The sequence below is a fragment of the Callospermophilus lateralis genome, chromosome 11 (assembly GCF_048772815.1).
Source record: "Callospermophilus lateralis isolate mCalLat2 chromosome 11, mCalLat2.hap1, whole genome shotgun sequence".
NCBI lineage: Eukaryota > Metazoa > Chordata > Mammalia > Rodentia > Sciuridae > Callospermophilus > Callospermophilus lateralis.
The window spans coordinates 52,058,687-52,073,588 of NC_135315.1; the positions used below are offsets into that span (position 1 = coordinate 52,058,687).

General features: G+C 37.5%; 1 protein-coding gene across 3 annotated transcripts in view; it reads right to left on the bottom strand.

Moving 5' to 3' along the window:
* The window catches only part of Myh10 (myosin heavy chain 10), a 137,607-nt gene that overhangs the window by 72,891 nt on the left and 49,814 nt on the right, over nt 1-14,902 (bottom strand). For 2 of the 3 annotated variants that reach the window (XM_076871767.1, XM_076871768.1), the window contains exons 5-6: nt 14,412-14,514; nt 6,810-6,902 (exon numbers count right to left, since the gene is read on the bottom strand). In XM_076871767.1, coding sequence (XP_076727882.1) covers nt 6,810-6,902; nt 14,412-14,514 — 196 coding nt within the window. The remainder of the gene's footprint in view (nt 1-6,809; nt 6,903-14,411; nt 14,515-14,902) is intronic. The other variant, XM_076871769.1, reaches the window with a different exon arrangement.

A 14,902-nucleotide genomic window follows, 5' to 3' on the forward strand; every position in this document is an offset into this window, starting at 1 on the left:
ACAAAAACCTTATAAAGTGGAAAGATAATCACCTCTATGCTAAGCAACATTTATGCTCAGATATTTTATAAGATAAAAGAGCCAAAGGCTTTGACATATGATAAAGTGAAATTTCAGAACCAAAGAGAAAGACTTTACTGACAATCCTCAAATAACCTAGGGTTTAAATAGTCTCCTTAATGTTGGACATGGTGGCAAATTAGGTGAGAAGCAGGCCACAGAATGTGACATCACTTCAGTGTGAGACAGTCGAGGACTTGTGTAGATGAGCAAATAGGACTCTTCATTTTCCTTAGTGGGGCGTTTGGAGGAGGAATAAAATCTGTAAGTTAAAAAACTTCTTCTCAGGGCTGGGGATGTGGCTCAGTGGTAGAGCGCTCGCCTGGCACGAGTGAGGCATTGGATTCGATCCTCAGCACCACATAAAAATAAATAAATAAAAATAAAGGCCTTATGTCCACCTAAAACTAAAAAAAAATTAAAAACCTTCTCATATTAATAATAAAGGCTCGGGCTGGGGATGTGGCTCAAGCGGTAATGAGCTCGTCTGGCATGCACGGGGCGCTGGGTTCGATCCTCAGCACTACATTAAAAAAATAAAGATGTTGTGTCCACTGAAAACTGAAAAAATAAATATTAAAATATTCTCTCTCTCTTAAAATAAATAAATAAATAGATAAATAAATAAATGCTCTTTAAGAATTAATTTGTGTTGAAAATACCCACTCCACATTTGATTTTCATAAAGGTTAGATTATGGTACTCAGAATATTCAACCAGAATCTCACCAATAAAGACAAAAAAAAAAAAAAAAGCGGGGGGGTGGGGAATACAACATTAAATATTAATTCTGCTTTCAGTTTGACTGTGTTGCAATACAAGAACTGAGACCATACACTTACTCTAAGTTCTGAATAGCAAGACAAGCAGAATTCTCTCTCCCTCTATAGAAAACATAGATTTATTTATGTACTATGGTACCCAGGGTCTCCTGCACTCTGGCAGACTCTTTACCCAGGGGCTGTGCCTCCAGGCCTAAAATGCAAATGTTAACACTTCATTTAAAAGGTGCAAAAGAACGACCTGGATACTTAATACTTTGGTATTATAAAGAAAATAAGATTATTCAGTTTCATTTGTTTTGAATTGCTACAGTTTTCTGGGGTAATTACAACATATCCATAAAAACTAAACCTAGATTATTGGTTAGTTGGCGATTTAATACAAAGGCAATGCAGGTTACTTTCACATCCTGAAAATGTTTTTTCCCTTCCTAATTTGTTATTGAAACTGTCATATGAGCTGATAATTTACTTTAAGATGTTTTAGCATAGAGAGGGAATTATTTGTTTTCATCTCCATTCTGGAGCCAGCCATTTGCCCTAAATGGAAAACCGTTCCAGGGGTAATTAGCTAGCATTTAATCCGTTGGCCAGATGGCTACCTTAAATGCTTCAGCTATCTTAATCTCAGAACCACACCAGAAGCTTTGTTATTTGTAAAATGAGTTTTAATGTGAATTGTTACTTAGAATAATGGATATTAGAAATTACTGAGGCAACATGAGTGGCATTAAGAGACACTGACTGTCTGGTTAGAAATATCCAGAGCCTCCCCACTCTGGCAAAACAAGGTTTTTAGACTCAGGCAGGCCCAGGAGGCTGTGCTGCTGAAGGCTGGGCTCTCCCAAGTTATGTGCAGCCTCTGATCTGGTTGCAGATTATGGTGCAGACCATAATCTTTCTGATATTATCACACGTGCTTTGGTAGATCTTTGAGGGATAAAAAACTTTGAGCAGAGTACTTAGAACTGAGCTGCATTTACCTTACACAAATTTTACACTTATTTTTAGTGTCTACTTACTAATAAGTGCATGTGAGGGTGACAATTCCCACTTGCTTTCATTATAACCTGGGAATCAAACTGGAGGGAGGAGATATACCTACAGGCTTTACCAAACTACAACCATCAGGGCCTAATTATCTATCAAAAGGCACATAATAGATGGAAATTGTGAAACTGGCATAGGTGGGTTTGCAAAAACAAAAAGGATCTGTACAAACAGAGAAAGTGATTCTGATTAAGACTTTGAGGAGAGATGTATCTGCTGATCCAAACAATCATTTTGAAATTGAAGTCCCTGTTTTTAAAGTTTCATTATGAGACATTCATTTTACATAAATCTCCTCCATCTGGAATGCATTTTACTTCTCATAAACAGAGAACAGGACTAACTGTGAACGATTATTTTCATACGGGTAATGCTCTCCTAAAGAATCCCCCTTTAACACAAACCATATGCTAGCATCTTTGAAAGAAAAGATATTCTTCAGGAAATTAGTTGTCTATATCAGATCAAAGAAATGGAACCAAATGGCTTCTAAAGCTTATGGAGTTTATAGTTTCAAATATTTTCACTGCAAGCATGTGGCTTGTAAATAATGACTGCATGAAATCTCATTGTACACACAATTCATTTTTCAACATCACATTACTCTGTCTGTATGACACCAATTCCAATTCAAGGGCCAGCCTGTCCATGAAGCCACTGGTTCCCACATGACTCCTACCCATGCTCCTAAAACTGGGATACGGACGCTCTCAGAGGTGAGCACAACCTTGCATCATGGCATGTCATCAAAAACATATTAAAGTTAAAATCAGGACTGGAGATGGAGCTCAGTGGTAGAGCACTTGCATAGCATGCCCTGGGTTTGCTCCCCAGGACTATGAAAATAATATAACATGAAAGCCAAAAAGAAGGTGAACCCTAAGAGGCCAGGGGCTTTAGTTTGCCCACTGATACATTCTGCAGGCCTAGAAGAATATCTGGCACTTAGTAGGCAATCAGATTTTAACTAAATGAATCCCATAAATACACCTACTATGTCCTTGCATGTTTGAGGCACGGTGCTGGGAACTAGGGACACTGAGGAGGACAAGGCAAAGTCCTTATTGTCAGAGATCTCACATCCTCATGGCAGAGATAATACATAAGCCAAGTAATGGGCTATCAACAGTCATCAGTGCTGCTAGGGACATACACAGAACACTGTGGTGGGAATAATTTAGGAAATTGGAATAGGATTTTAGACGAGGTAGTTAGGAGAAGGAGAAATGTAGACAGATTTGAAACACATTCTAGAAACCAACTGGATTCACTGCCAGCTAGGAGATGGGCCATGAGAAAAAGGTTGAAACAAAGATGATCCCTAGGTATTTTATCTTCCTAGGCCTGTGCTGTGTTTTAAGTTGAAGCAATTGGGCGATCTGATGGTATTATTTATTGACCTAAGACATAAAGGAACAAATTTTGAAAAAAAAAAATTCCATTTAGGGTATGTTAAATTTGTGAAATCTACTAGACATCCAAGTGGAGATATCAAGTAAGCAGTATAGTTGCTTGGTAAAGAAAAGATACTTAAGAATTAATTAAACTGCACAATAAATCAAAAGTCAAAATTACACACAATTTAATTTAAAAAGTGAGTCAACATTGGTTACTGCCAAATCTGCTGAGAACCAAAGCACTGGCAACACCCATAGAGAACTCTAAAGGGATATTTTAACTGAACATTATCCAATCAGTGGAATTATTACTATTTTTTTTATGAAACTACTAAAATCAACTACTCATTTAAGTGTTGTATAGTTAAAGCTTTATGATAATAATAGAAACCAACTACTAAACTATTTTTTTAAAAAAAATACTATATACATCGATAAAAGTTGACCTTATAAGAATTAACAAGCCTTCAAAATCAACCATTTCAAAATACCCTTGTTTCTTGTTTGGTTGTTGTTGCTTTTTTTCTTGAATTAAAAAAAAAAAAAATTCTTTTTAGTTTTGGACGAACACAATACCTTTATTTATTTATATGTGGTGCTGAGGATAGAACCCGAACGTACCTCACACGTGCAATGCAAATGCTCTACTACTGAGCCACAACCCTAGCCCGTTTGTTGTTTGAACGAATAGCTCTGAGAACATTGCCTAATTTAAAAAAAAAATTTTTTTCCTATAGAAACAAAAATCAGCCTTTAATATATCTTTTACATATAGCATACTTAAAGGTTATCATATAGTAGTGCAAGCACTTTGGAAGGTGGTACATGGCTGAAAAAGGCTGGGAATTTAGATCACATGGTTAATTCTTGCTCTTTTCCTGCTGCAGGTGGTTACAAAACAATCTCAGAGTCTCTTCCTAATAGCAAAATATAACACAGGTTTCTACCAGAATTATTTATATCAACCTTTGGAGTAGGAAGCATAAATAACAAGTATTAGTCAAACTCATATGTTATTACTCTGTAAATAATTGCAAAAAGTTATCACCTTAGTTTGGGCTGTAACTTGAAGGAACAATTGAGAGCACAGTTTTGCAACCTTGGCATAAGTGACGCTCAGGGCTGGGTAATTCTCTGTTGTGGGGACTGTCTGGTGCGACGTAGAATGTTTAGCAGCATCCCTTTCCTCTACACACCAGATGCTAGAGCACACCACTGCCTTCCCCACAACTGAACAAAAATGTCTCCAGACATCCCCTGAGAAGCCCCCCCCCGCCCCAATTAAGAACCATGTAGAGTGATGCTAATTGTAGATTAAAAGCTCTTATATGTCAATGCTGGAGACCCTGCTAAGGATTCATGATAGCCAGCTCCCAAGATGGTCTCCAAGATCCCCACCTTTGGCACTCACACCCTGTAGAGTCCCTTCCCACACAGTGCAGGCTTGGTTTGTGTAGCCCATAAATACAAGAGCGATGGTACATGACCTCCAAGGCAGGGTCATAAAAGATAGCGAGTCTTGCTTCTGTCTTGCCTTCTCTTGGATCGCCAGCCCTGGGAAGCCAGGTGCCATGTCATGAGAACACTCAAGTAGCCCTGCAGGGAGGCCTACAAGATGAGGAACTAAGGCTTCCAGCCACAGTTGTGAGGAACTGGGGACTCTTGCCAAAAGCTACCTGAGAAAGCTTGGAAAATCATCCTCTAACCTCAATCAGAACTTCTTATGATGACAGCTCTAATCAACAATGTCTTGAGAGGCTGAGCCAGAACGACCTAGCTAAACTGCTACTAAATTTCTGACATATAGAAACTATGAGATATGAAATGTTTTAAGCCATGGGTTTTAGTTCATTTGTTACTAGCAATAGATAACAAATATAGAATACTTTATATCTGTTCCAAACCTCAAATTAATGAGTAGAAACATACTTTGCCAAGTAGATAAATCCTTGCCATTTGGTAACAGAATCATTACATTATTTACCAAAGGACACAAATATGGCTTAACATATTTATCTTTTCCAGGCAAAAATGAGACAACTGGGCACAAAATGATTTTTCCTGAATTCAGAGTGTGGTTTGGGGATAAAAAAAAATCAGAATACATGGGTAACTTGATATGTGGTAAAATAAAAGGATTTTCCATGAAAAAGTCCTTGAAAATTTTCATGGAGATTCACATACCAAAGTTGGGAGCTCACTGTTTCTCCCATCTCATGACATAGCCACTAAACACAGGGCTTTTCAGTAGGAAGAATTTAAAATTTAATTGTGGCTCAGACTCAACAGGGAAGATCCAGGGAAAAGACAGGGACATGAAAAGCAGCTCAGTTTCCTAAGATTGCTTATAAATCCAAAGTCACTGGTGTGCCTCCTACTGACACAGGAACGTTCTTTACTGGACTTGGGCTAAGATAACTATTAAATGCACTTAGGATCCTAAGTGAATCTTTAGATATCCTACTAGGAATGAACGATATTCTAAACAAACAGGTACCTTTTTCTTCTATAATGCAAAAGTCTCTTGTATTACTGCTACTTCTGAAGGTGGGCGGGTTGAATGGTCTCCCCCAAAAGTCACATGTTGAAGCTGACTTTAGAGTGGGGGTTGTTAAAGAGAAGTCAAAATGAGATCATTAGGCTGGATCCTAACCCAACAGACTGGTGTCTTCACAAGAGATTAGGACATGGACACACAGAAGAAAGACCCTATGAAAACATAGGGAGGTGACAGTCATTTATAATAAGACATGGAAAGGAGGCCTCAGAAGAAACCACACCCCATTGATACCTTGATCTGAGACTTCTGTCTTCCAGAATGTGGGAAAATAAGTCTCTGTAGTCTGATCTACCCAGTAAGTGGTTCTTTTTCATGACAGCCTTAAAAACTAATAGAGGGTTTCTGGCTTCCTTTGTGTTCACTGGGTCCTCAGAGATAATTAGGTCACTTCTAATAGACAGGGAAACCACACCACCAAAAAATTAATATGCGGTTCATGACTTTATATGTCCAGTAAAAGACTATGCCTAGTCAAACTGAGGAAAAAAGAAGAATCTTCAAGGAATTGAAATAGTTGAACAGCTAAGAAAAATGTCTAATGAGAATTACTAGTAGCTTATATCTATAGAAATAGCAAGATGTGACAAAGACAATTTACTACGTTTAATACCAACTTTGTTTATTGAACACTTATTATGCCTATTGCTATGCTAAGGACTCAAAAATGCACATCCTTTTATTGCCACACCAACCCCACAAAGGGTGTTATCATCAGAGATTAAGAAACAGGTTCAGAGAGGTTACAGTAATATAAATGGCTACATATTGCTATGTAATATGATTAAATTATTTTCCCATTACTTTTTTATTTCCTTTTTTCTAAATGTGGTTACTAGAAAATTTTGCTACATCCGTCTGCCTTTTCTTGACAGGAAGAGAAAAATCAATTCATTTGCTTAATCACAGTAGACATTTAACTAGAAATCTGAGGAATTAAGTTTCTGGTGCTTTTAAACTTACGAAACGAGATGAGTTATCATTTTTCACAGTCTTCGCATTTCCAAATGATTCCAGAATTGGATTTGCTTGCAAAAGCTGCCGTTCAAGTTCCCCCTGTAAGACATCACACACACACACACACACATACACACACATAAATAAAAACAGATGTATGTTAATCTAAGGTCTTTATTCCAATCCTCAGGGAAAAAAGAAAGGGGGGGGGGACACCCACAAAAACTGCCTCTCTTCCTCACTCCTTTCATTTTGCCATCCAGCAACTTTTTATGGCTTCTCAGTCCTGGTTATGCTAATGGGTTCTGCTAAAAGAAAAAAATCAGCATCCAGAAAGTGGTCACAGGAGAAGAAAATGTCACAATGACCAGAGATCAGCTGAAACACAGGCTCATAAATTAGGCAGAGAACTGTGAAAACAAACCAAACCAACTGGTCTCTGTGAAATGAACTTTAGCACGATACTTCAATCAAGAACATATTAACACTTACACTTCTGTTTAATTTTTGCTCTACCTTGTTTGAAACACTGAAGGTGGCTAAGTTAATAATTACCACTGTATTAGTGTAAGACCTTCCATCTTTCCAAGTGTTTCACCTAATATCTCAATGATGTAGACAGGGCCATTCCTCACCTTAACTCTCAGAGGATGGCAAAGATGGTAAGATACTCACTTGCTCAAATTTAAAAGGTTAGGTATAGTGCATTTGGTATAATGTTTGCTTTAGTCAGTATGTTTATATGCAAATTAGGCTAGAAAACAGATTTTACAAACAAAAGATGCAAGTATTAATATGTGGTTTAATTATGAAACATAACAGAAAGCTCTGTGAGAAAGCATGATGACATTTCTGGAGGAGGAAAGCATTAGAAAGTGATGTTGTGTTTCTGGAATATAATTTCAGAATTATCTTTTATGACCTAAATAAATCTGCTTTTTCCAAACACAAACCTTACCCCTACATTTTAAAATGCCCACAGTATCTAAAGAAAAAAAAATAAATAGAAAATATCATTCTCGGGCTGGGGTTGTGGCTCAGCAGTAGAGCGCTCACCTAGCACACGCGAGAACCTGGGTTCAATCCTCAGCACCACATAAAAATAAATAAATAAAATAAAGGTATTGTGTCCAACTACAACTAAAAAATAAAGATTAAAAAAAGAAAATATCATTCTCTAAGCAAAAAAATGTGGAACATAAAGAACCACATGTAAATTTTTAAATTAGTGGCTATTTGTTGTGTGAAGCATTGCATTACTATCCAATCCCCAAACAGGAACAAATATATGCCAGGCTATTACTTCCCTTCTAATGGATCTGGACATCAATGAGACCAAGTAAAGATCTCAGCATCAGTATCCAGGCTCTGGTTTGGGCTCTATCAAGCAGATGGAAAGGTGGGGCACTCATACTGGAGACATGCTACAGATGCTTCATCTGGATTGCCCAGATTGCCACAGGTCTTAACTGCAGTCTATAACTGTGTTCAGCTGAAACCAGTCAGGAGCCAGTCCTGTTAAGAACCTTGTGCCATGTGAAGTCATTATGCAGTACTGCTTCACATTCTGGGCATTAGAGAATGTTCTCCTTGTACAGTGAATCTTTCAGTTTACTGACTTACAAACACTTGCCTGTTATGTAAATCTCCCTAAAACATTACAGGCTGTCCAACTTTATTAAACATGGCATCCTGAACCAATTCTGATGGCTGAGAGCACCACTAAGAATGTCTAATACTCTGAGACAGGACAAACTGCCTTTTCCCTGGAAGTCACTGGTCACTTCCATCAGTGTGCCCACAACTAGAATCTTGCAGACTATATTGTATATTGACTTTGCATCAATTGTTTAAGTCTCTAAAGCCATGCCCAGGCTTTTTTTTTTTTTTTTTTAAACCAATTCAATTTGTATGAGGTTGATATAGCTCATGGCTGATGTAGAGCATCAACTCTGAAGTTCTGGTAAGAGTGGCATTAACTTTAAATGGCCACTGTTAGAGCAAAGGCTTAGAATATGAATTCCTCAAAGTTAGATGCCATTCTGCCAAATCATAATTAAAAGACTTTCATGATCTATCCTTAAGGTGTCTCCCTAAATTAGAAGTAAAGCAAATAATGCATACCCCTCCTTTAATATTCCCTAGAGGTGGCTACAAAGATTCTTTAGATCAAGTTTTTTTATTGATTCTTTCCCTTCTGCCCTGGGTTCAATTCCTAGTACCACATGTGAGCCTGCTGGTGTACACACACACACACACACACACATGAAAGAAAGAAAAAGAAAGAAGAAAGAAAGAAAGAGAGAGAGAGGGAGGGAGGGAGGGAGGGAGAGAGGGAAAAACTAAGATTTGGGCTAAGATCCTCGTAGTCACCATCGTCACTATAGACACAGGTACTCCTGTGTCCCTACTGTTGTCTCTACTGCACTAATGTCACAGAATTACTTCCTTGATGGATCTGTGACATCAATGATGTCAAATAAAGACCTTAGAAACTCATAAATGAATCTCAAAAAACTCAACACAAAAAATAGTATCACAAAACATAAAAATGGCCTTACAATTAAGAAATTACCATGGTCATTTTGTATTAAACAATTTAATGATGAAACAAATGGTACTACCATCTCTCAACCAAAAAACCATCCAGGAGCAGTGACTAATAATGTTTCACTAGAATCAAAGGGGCAATGTCCCCTGTTTCTATTCTATATGACAATGAGGAATTTATTTGGGAATGTAGAGGGGAAGAAAGCAGCATTAACTTTTGAGGTTAATTTTTAAATTTTAAGTATCCAGAGTCAGATAGTGTTTTGAAGGTCCATCAATCATGGTAAAAATTATATTCTAGTATTTATAAAGTATATAAAATATACTTGCTGTATGATATGGAATGAGTTTGAAATGATTAAGAAATATACACATCTTTCAAAAAAATTTAAAAAATTTAAAAAAAGAAATATATACATCTTTCAAAACTCTAACTCAGCCAGCAAGAGGCCAGGACTGGGATTATGCAGCACTTTGCAGGTCTGGCAAGGCCTAGTGTAGGTGTTCCACTGACCACCAAAAGAGGGATAAAGCAGGATGCTACAAGCAAGCACAGGTTGAAAACCAGATTTTAATTGTAACTGGCAGCGCATGTCCTTCCTTCCTTCCTTCTTCCCTCCCTCCCTTCCTTCCTTTCTTTTTTTTTTGATATTAGGGATTGAAACTCAGGGGTACTTCATCACTGAGCTGCATCCCCAATCCTCTTTATTTTGCAACAGGGTCTTGTTAAATTGCAGAGGCTGGCCTAGAACTGCCATCCTCCTGTCTCAGTCTCCTGTGTGGCTGGGATTACAGGTGTGTGCCACCACACCTGGCAATACAGGTAGTTTCTGTACTTGCCACTGCTATTTATAACTTTTTGTCTTGATTCAAGGCAATTTAGTGGCACCAAACTGAGGAAAGATACAAAATCATTCTGAAGCTAACTTGGTAGGCACGCACGAGATAGGCGGGCTAGCTTGAAGGACTCATTTTGAGGGGATAGTTCAGTTTTGAAAGTTACTCATTTTCAAATCTGCTATGAAATTGCCCTAGGTTGAGGCTTTGGAGGTGTAACAAATACTGCCAGATTATCACAAGTAAAGGTGACAGTGGCCCTGCTTGCAGTCAGCTGGTGGGCACTAAGGTCATACAGCCAAGGAAGATTTCAATTTTGTTATAAGAAGTAAACCACAAGTTCATAGGTGAATGTTTGCTTAAAGTTTACTTCTTAAGTATTGTGACTTTAACTCTGAAAATTGATTTCTCTTTTATTTGTTCAGATTTTTGAAATGAAGATTAAGTTTTACAGATAAGCATGAGAGAATGAGTGTTCAACCAGGATGGTTTAAAAAAACAATGCCCTGTGTTGATAAGGATATGAGAAACGGCAGCTCTCCTATGTTGCTGGTGTACATGGAAAATCCAACAGTCTTTTAATAAATAGCTCAGCAGTTCCTAAAAACGTCAAAATCAGCATGAGACCCAGCAATTCTACTAGGAAGGTGCATGAGAGAAAATGAAAACATATATGTCCACACAAAAATGTGGACCTAAACATTCACAGCATTAACCATAATGGCCCAAGAGCGAAACAATCCCAATGTCCATAACTGGCAACTGGTAAATGCATAAATAAAATGATATATTGACTACAATGAAATATTATTAGGCCTTAAAATGAAGGTAGCACTTACACATGCTACAATGTGGATGAACCTTGAATTATGTTAAGTGAAAAATCAGCTGGAAAAGATCTCCTATGTGCTTGGGATGCACCTCAGTGGAAGAGTGCTTGCCTAACATACATGAAGCCCTGGGTTCAATCTCTTAGCAACACACACACACGCCCACACACAACACCCATGATAAAAAAAAAAAAGGACCATCTATTGTATGATCTACTTATATGAAATATCCAGAATGTGCAAATTCATAAAGACAGATTAGGGGTTGCCAAGGGCTGGGGGGAAATGGGAAGTGAACTCATTACAGAGTTTCTTTTGGGATAATGAAAACATTCTAAGATTAATTGTGATGATAACTGAATTGCATACTAAAAACATTAAAATGTATGCTTTAAATGGGTGAAGTGTATGATGTGTGAATTATATATCAATAAAACTCTTTTGAAAATGAATGAGCAAATAAATAAATAAATAAATGCCTGACAAAACAGGGAACCCAGAAATCCCTTCCCCTTTGTTTTAACAATTCATACTACTGTGTAGTGATAAAATGCTAGAAATGTATACAAATGGCTGTTTTGTATATAAAGTTCCACAAACCTGTGGAATAAAACCAACCAGAAGAAACAGAACCCTTGCAATGTACAGTTGGCCTTCTGTGGGGTTTTATACCCATAGGTTCAACCAAATGCAGATTGAAAACTTTCAGGAAAAACAACTGTATCCTTACTGAATATGTACAGACTTTTTTCCTAGTTATTCCCGAAACTATACAGTGCAACAACCATTGAAATAGCATTTACATTGCATTAGATATTATAAGTAATATATAAGTGATTTAAAGCATAGGGGAGGTTGTGTACAGGTTCTATGCAAACGCTACATTATTTTATTTTTATTTGTTTTTAAATCATTTGTTCACTTTTTTATTGGCTTGCACTACATTATTTTATATAAGGGACTTGAGCATCTAAGAATTTTGGTAACTGACGGGGATGGAATAGGGGCCCTGGAACCAAGGCCCCTCAAATAACAGGGATAACTGTACAGACTTTCCACATTACTTTAAGGCAGTAGTTCTCAAAATGGGGTGAGCAAATCATGAGCAGGGACAACAGGGAGAAATAATTTCCTGACAAGACATTCTCCCCTATGGGAATGACTGTCCCATATTCCTTAGGTGGATTGGAGAAGAAAAATGAATTGAGAACCAGTATTCTTCCAGCTGTATTTCTAAAAACATCACCACAGCTACTACTTGATTAGACTACTATCAAAATAAACTCTGGAAAGGCAGCCTCAGGTATTCTGTGTGCAGCGACGCATGCAGTACAACATGCATATCAGCTATGGCAGCAGCGAAGCCAGGCCCAAAGCAGCGGTTGCCTTCTTGGGGAGAACTTGCTTCCCAAGGACTGACTGAGCCCACAGTAAATCAAGGGGGAGGCATGCTACTCACATACACAGGGATCCACTGTGTTTAAAATGACATCGAAACAAAATGTCAACAATAATGACTCCTGTGCTCCACAGATGATCCAGAAAACCTAAATCTGTATGTCACTTATTTAATCTGCACTCTTAAGTACAGATTAAGAGGCCATACAGCATGTACCTCTGAAGCGCAATGAAAAGTTGGTTTCTGGTCTGGATTTTCCCTCTTTAACTGGCAAAGAAGGCTTTAAATATCCCATAGGATAATGATTACTTCACTAACCCTTCCAATTTATATCCCTGGCCTGAAATGCAGTTAAAGGAGCAAGAGAACATCACAGGCCTTTCTTGGTCTAGTACAGCTTCAGTGTCTGATGATTTCTTAAAAATATTAAGAAAGATATCTGAAAAGCTCAGTATCTCTAATGGTTCCTTAAAGTATGTATGAGCATTCCTTTATATCAATAAATCATTTCTACAACTCAACATTATTGCTTCTCACTTTATATTAGCTTCATAACTTGTGGAAGACAGAAAACCAAAACCATTTCCATGTTAGGGAAAAGATTACATCCAAGGCCAGACGTCCCACTCTATCTAAGGATCTGGCTTGGTTCTGCCTTCCCCTCCTCCCGGGAAACAGGAAATGGAGGTCCTGCTTCGGTTCACAGTTTGGTCAATGTCAGGATCTGTGGAGCTAAAGGGCAGGCAAGGCATCTGCTAATTAGGAAGAATTACACTCTTCCACTAATTGCCCAGCACAAAGAAAAGTCTAACTTATTTTGTGTATCAATTACAATGAGGTTTTTAGGTTAAAACATACATAGGCAGAAACTATTCAATGCCACAAAACTTTAACAGATTAGAAATTTATTAACCCTAAAGGTACAACTTTTAAAGTTGGACCCCGATTTCAAAATTTAATGTGTGGCACAAAGCTAAGTTCCCATGAGTTTCAGAAGTATTAGATACTACCAGCTAGTATTTGCTAGATAAAACCATAAATTTAGAGGCTTCATAAACATGCAGTTCAATGTCATGATAAAAGGGCAAATAAATATTAAAATTAATCTGGAAAACAAATGTAAAGCAAAATGGCATGCATCTTCTCAGGAAAGAAGAAGGCTCTAAGCAATAAGTTTTTCAAAATTAGGTGTTGTTTTTTTTTAAATAATAGATTCAGAACTAAGGATGGGATTTGTTTCTAGAAGAGACTCAATCTAAAGACAAATTAGCGCAAACACTTAAGACTAAGAAGCACAAAGAAAAGCACTTGCCTGGTGTTTCACTGGTTTAGGCGAGTCCTGCTGTTCATTACAAACAGATAAGCAAATGTTAGCGAGTCTGGGTCTTTCCCTAGCAGGAGCCACATCCAAAGCACCAAGCCAGTGTGCAAGCTTAGGACTATGAAGGCCACTTTGGCTGGCATTCTCTCAGGCTGTATCAAGTACCATTCCTGCATCTCTAAAAATATTAAGGATAACTAGCATTTATATTCTACATTTCTATCTTTTCTAGCATTGATTCTTCCCATGTATCTCCCCTCCCCTCACATAACCTTTGGCAGTAGCACCAGGCTACTCTGCAAGTTCACAGACTGCTTAAAACATTTGAGAACTTTTTTTTTTTTTGATAAAAAATAAGAAATCTTCATAAGCACTGCTCATCAATTTTTAATCACTCTCACCAAATCTTTGCAAGAAATTAGGCTTCAAGCCACAGCCATAATTCGTTTGCCCTATAAGAAAACCCATTTCATAACAATTTCCTTGAATGCTGCCTGGCTCCTCTTGAGTGGGGGGGGGGGGGGGGCGGGATAAAGGTTGCTGGATAGAGGGCGACCAGGGAGCTGTCAATCAAAGCAGTGCAAAGAGTACATGTGCTTCCTTGGTTCACTTCTAAAATTTTAAAAGAAAAAAACTAAGGTTTACAAAACAACAACATAGCCAAAACTTACAGGAATATTATGGTCCTTTCTTCCCTTATGTGAAGAAGCAACATGAGCAAGGTACTGAATGACTTTCTTAGTATTCTCTGTCTTTCCGGCACCTGATTCACCCCTGAAAAAAATATTAACATCAGCTGTTTTAAAGAAAGCTTGACCATGCATTCCAAAATTACAATTGCTACCACTGAATCAAATCAGAACAAGAACTAGTAAAAAAGAAAAAGCAGGAAACAAACAAACAAAACCTCACTGGTAATAGGAAATTATTTTTTTTTAAAAAGACTAAATAAACCCAAATAAATATTCCTTAGTAGGTGGCAGTAAGACATCACAGGAAAATGTCCACTACTTTTTTTTTTTTTTTTTGGATGCTAGAGGTTGAAGCTTCCAACAGAGAAATGAAATTTAAATTTATTAGTGTTTGTAAAAAAAAAAAAAACTTTCCACACCAGAAATATCTAGCACTGCAAACAGAAATCCTTAAACAATTCAATTATGAG